Here is a 5,161-nt window from a genome sequence, read left to right as displayed (position 1 = left end):
GGGGCAAGTCCCTTTTCAACCTATTGCAAAGAATTTGACATGGGGGTATCCAAAGAGCCCTAGGAGTTGAGTTCCAATTATTCTAAATCTAGGATATACAACAGGATAACTGACCCAGCAGTAGGTTAAAGAGTGACCTTCTAGGTAAATGTGTTTTTAAAAACTGTAATGCAGATTTGAACACTCTTCAGCGTGGATATCATTTTTGTATATGCCAACAGCATCGCAAAGGAAAAATTTGGCCTTGCCACATCATTCCTCAGTCACTTTTCCTTTTACTCATTGGCCTCCTCTGATGCGCTATCCAGAGACACTTCTAACTTGACTGCAGATGCTCTCTCTCCACAGCTAAGTCCCACATCACTCTGCTAAGATATGCAGGTGCAGCCAAAGGTGTAACTCCTATTGTTGCAGATCAAGGAATAGTTTCTCACTTGATGAGATCTCCAGAGGCTCAAAAGTCATCAGACCAAATGTGGAAGAAATCCTGGAGAAACCTCCCATGGATTGGAAAAAATGCCTCTTCTTAGGTGTGGAACTTCCAGCAGTTCCTGGATCAATCTGGCCTTCTTCGCCTTGTGAACATGCAAGAGATTTATCCCCCATCCCTCCATTCCAAGTCTTGCAATTAATTATGAGGGGGGGGAAACAAAAATGTACGGCTGAAAACCAGTTCATCATTTGTTTTATTTATTGTTCTAATCACCCCATTTTATCTAATTAACGATTCAGTTATAGTTCTAAAGGTTGCACGTTATCAACATCTCATTAGAGCAGCTCTGATGTGAGGTATTTATAATTTAGCATCCATTACTATTTTATCATTTGAAAGGAAGGTCATGAGGAATGTTTTCTTTGTAGTCAGAGGGATGGAGGGGGAAAAAAAGAAAACAAATGGCACTCTTGTCAACTTGAATCTCCCCAAATAAAATGATTACTTATTGGATTGGATTTATATCCCATCTCCTCCAGGAGTTTAAGGTGATGTACAGAGTTCTCCTTCCTCCAATTTTTCCCCACAGTAACAATGTGAGGTGAGTTGCCAAGAAAAAGCATAACACTCTATTTATGTCACCAGTAAGACTGAGCCTCTAGCCTAACGTTGTCTGTGAGAGGCAAATGGCTGAGGCACATTTTTCCTCTAGTAACGTAAGATGATGTAAACCAAAAATGCCTTGAGGGGGAGAGCATGGAAGATGTCTCTGCAGGAAGAAAATCCAGGTCTTTTCCCCTGAAAGTCAATAGGAACCATCAATCTCAATTGAAAAAGGACAGGATGCAAAATGATAACACAGGGTTTATTCTCATACTACAACCCCATCATGATCTTTGTCGAGGGTTCCACATCAGCCTCATCTGATCTCCATGCCTTGGGCCAAGCCATACATCACCCAGCAATCCCTGGCACTCCCCACAATGTAGATCAGTGGTTCTCAACCTTTTTAATGCCGCGACCCCCAACCAGTCGTAAGTTGAGGACTAAACCGGTCGTAAGTCGAGGACTACCCAACCGGTCGTAAGTCGAGGACTTTCCCTGCCCGGGAGCGCCGGGCATGCGTGGTTCCGCCCCCTGCGCCGGCCGAGGCGTAGCTGGCAAGCGGCAGAGACGGAGCAGGCCGACCACCAGCTGGCCCAGCTCAAGGGAGGTAAGGCACCCACCGGAAAAGGGGAAAAAATGGCGGACAGCCTTGCTTGGCGACCCCCGTGAAATGGTCGATCGACCCCAAATGGGGTCGCGACCCATAGGTTGAGAACCGCTGATGTAGATGGTAGTGCCCACTTAGTTCTTCAACAGATCAGTTACCAGGCCGATGAATTGGCTTAAAAGGTCCATCAAAATGTGCCTTCTGGTTAGCAACCAGATGCCTCTGTGTATGAAAACAGTCTGCAAATACAAAGGGTTGCCTTCATGCTTTCTAGGCAATGAGCTCTAAATCTCATCCATCCCATGTGAATAATAGTAAAGAAAGCCAACTCTCTGTGGCTCTCTAGACAGACCTGAAGCTATAGTGCTATAAGTCATGGAAGTTTCCTCTGGCCCTTTGGGCTGATATCCTTCTTAAGTATTTAAGAAAAATAACATTTCATGGTGAGAAATAGCTACACAGGTGTTCTTTCCGATGAATGCAAACTTGATTTTAAAATACTCCCACTCCTCACACATTGTAAAATTAATTAATCAATCCCAGGGACTAAGGAACATATAAAAGGCCTAAGAATTCCTCAAGTACCTTACAATGTCCTTTTAACGTTAAAATTAGTTCTACAATACGCAGACATGTTCTAAAATAAAAGGCTTTGGCCATTATGAAGAAGCATAAAATTATGAGTGAAAGAACAAACTGGAGCAACCCTGAGGACATGAAAGCAGCTCTGGAAAATGTCCTTTTGTTATTACAGAAAAGACTCAAAGGTTAGTAGCCTGGGCATGTTCTAGAAGGCTGTTAAGAGGAGTTGAAAGAACCACAAAATGGAGATTCGGTGCTGGCCTCTGGGAAATAATGGAAATAATGGAGCTGCCCCCAGAGATCAGGGTGATCCCTGATCTCCCTTCCGCCGCACCCTTAAGACATGGCTATTCCAACAAGCGGGACTGGCCTAGGGCAAGTTTTAGAGGGGTTTTAATCATATTTTAATTAGACTAAATTTAAATATTTCTTCTTAATTAATTTTAATTCTGTAATTGTTATTTATGTTTTTTAAATTGATTGTCAGCCGCCCTGAGTCCGCAAGGAGAAGGGCGGGATATAAATTTAATAANATTATTATTATTATTATTATTATTATTATTATTATTATTATTATTATTATTATTATTATTATTATTATTATTATTATTATTATTATTATTATATGATCAGGGTGAACCAAAATACAGGTGGATGAGAGAGAAAGTGAGTGGAGCAGCACAGGGAGTTTTATCGGCTGTCCCTAGTTCATACAAAGCTGTGCAATCTTGGTTGTAGCAGGATTTACACCCTTGCCAGGGCCATTTTTTATAAGCCTTGGTAGTTTGGCTGAGTCTTTACTCCAGATAAGAACTGCCCCTCCTCCAAATTCCTGTCTCTCAAAGGGGGAAGTGGGATCCTCTGACTCTTCTCCTTTTTGTATCCCCCCACAGGTTTTCCTAAGGTGATGTACATCAGCTACACAGAACTGACCATGGTGCCCACATGACCGAAAAGGAGAAAGGGCTTAATTGGGGGCGGGGAGAGTGGAGAGGGAAGGAGGGAGCAAGGAAGGTGGATGGGGAAAGCTTTTGGGGAATGGAGTTCGTGTGAGGATTCATGGGTGGGCACATGTTAGGAAATAAACCTGTATTTTTACACTATTTGTCTTTTATTTATTTATTTTTTAAAAAAACCAGTTTCAATTTGCAGAAACTGAAGGCTCAGATGCATTCAGGATCCCCAAACTAGGATCTGTGATGATAACCTTGCAGAACATTAGTCACTGAAATAAACTATTGTCCAATTTATTACTGGGATAAACTATTGCGCTGTCAAATTACAGAGGTTTAATTCAGCAATTGTTTTAGAGCAATTTATCCTGAAGGTCCAAATATTGGAAGAGAGATCTTGCCCTCTCTTTTCCTGCTTCCTTATTGCAAAGATGGAACTAGATAGTACTCTAATAATAACTTGCTAATAGTTATTTTAAGGTTTATTTATAAGAGGAAAACAAATATAGTTGAATCAAATAATTTAATCCTACAATTTGATACCTGTGTCCAAGAAGATGTGGATTTTAATCTGTGCTGTGACATTCTGTAAATGAATGATGAATGAATTAATGAATTTGCAATCACAAAACAACAAACCAAAAGAAATGCTATAAAAGCAGTATGTTTTCTTGCTCCTGGGTTATTTTATTATACTTTAAAATTTATTTTTCTGATAAGAACCTTGGGATAAAACATATTGTCCTTCCTCTCTGTGGTGTTTAGGTTCATAACATTCTTTTATGGTAGCCTAAGTTAATATAGTGTGACTGAAATGATGGCTGAATAAAATTTCTCCAGTCATTTCACAAAACATGGTCATTTCAATCTTGTTCTAGAATAAATACTAGCCTCATCTTGGCTGAGTTTTGGAAAGTTAAGAAAAGTTGAAATAAATAGTATACTACATACATATCATATATATATATATATATATATATATATATATATATATATATATATATATATATATATATATATATATATATATATATATATATATATATATATATATATATATATATATATACATGCCCTCTTTGTGTACACTCACACATATATATGCACACATACAGAGAGAGAGAGATACAGAGAGAGAGAAAGAGAGAGAGAGAGAGAGAGAGAGAGAGAGAGAGAGAGAGAGAGAGAGAGAGAGAGAGAGAGAGAGAGAGAGAGAGAGAGAATACAGTATGCATATACCACACTTGGAATACTGTATCTAATTTTGGTCACCACGATATAAAAAAAGATGTTGAGACAGAGTGCAGAGAAGAGCAGCAAAGATGTTGGAGGCTAAAGCATACATTGGAACTGGGAATGTCTAGTTTAATGAAGAGAAGGTCTAGGGATGTCATGATAGCAGTCTTCCAATATTTGAGAGCCTGTCACAGAGAGGAGAGGGTCAGCCTATTCTCCAAAGCACTTGAGGGCAGAACAAGAAGATATGGATGGAACAAGATACATCCAACCTAAAATTAAAAAGAAATTTTTTGTCAGTGAAAACAATTAACCAAGATTGCCTCTAGAAGTTGTGGGTGCTCCATCACTAGAGGTTTTTAAGAAGAGATTGGACAGCTATTTGTCCAGAATTGTATAGAGTCTCCTGCTTGGACAGAGGCTTGGACTAGAAGAGTTTCAAGGTGACTTCCAACACTGTTATTCTGTACTCTGAATAAAGATGGGAGCCCACCAAGAATTACCAGGGTGGTGGGCTAGGTTGAAAAATGTCTTGCAAGATGGTTGGGGCAAGTCCCTTTTCAACCTATTGCAAAGAATTTGACATGGGGGTATCCAAAGAGCCCTAGGAGTTGAGTTCCAATTATTCTAAATCTAGGATATACAACAGGATAACTGACCCAGCAGTAGGTTAAAGAGTGACCTTCTAGGTAAATGTGTTTTTAAAAACTGTAATGCAGATTTGAACACTCTTCAGCGTGGATA

At 39.6% G+C, this 5,161-nt stretch overlaps 1 protein-coding gene across 1 annotated transcript in view; it reads left to right on the top strand.

The window, feature by feature from the left end:
* LOC107300070 (metabotropic glutamate receptor 6) overlaps nucleotides 1-3,177 on the top strand; it is a 33,148-nt gene extending 29,971 nt beyond the window's left edge. Inside the window, exon 10 of the mRNA XM_015829417.1 lies at nucleotides 3,122-3,177. Coding sequence (XP_015684903.1) covers nucleotides 3,122-3,177 — 56 coding nt within the window. The remainder of the gene's footprint in view (nucleotides 1-3,121) is intronic.
* The last annotated feature ends 1,984 nt before the right edge of the window (nucleotides 3,178-5,161 follow it).

Source organism: Protobothrops mucrosquamatus, unplaced genomic scaffold (assembly GCF_001527695.2).
Source record: "Protobothrops mucrosquamatus isolate PMUCROS unplaced genomic scaffold, P.Mucros_1.0 scaffold_234, whole genome shotgun sequence".
Lineage (NCBI taxonomy): Eukaryota > Metazoa > Chordata > Lepidosauria > Squamata > Viperidae > Protobothrops > Protobothrops mucrosquamatus.
The sequence above is the reverse complement of the archived record's forward strand: the minus strand, read 5'-3'. Positions and strand labels throughout refer to the sequence as shown.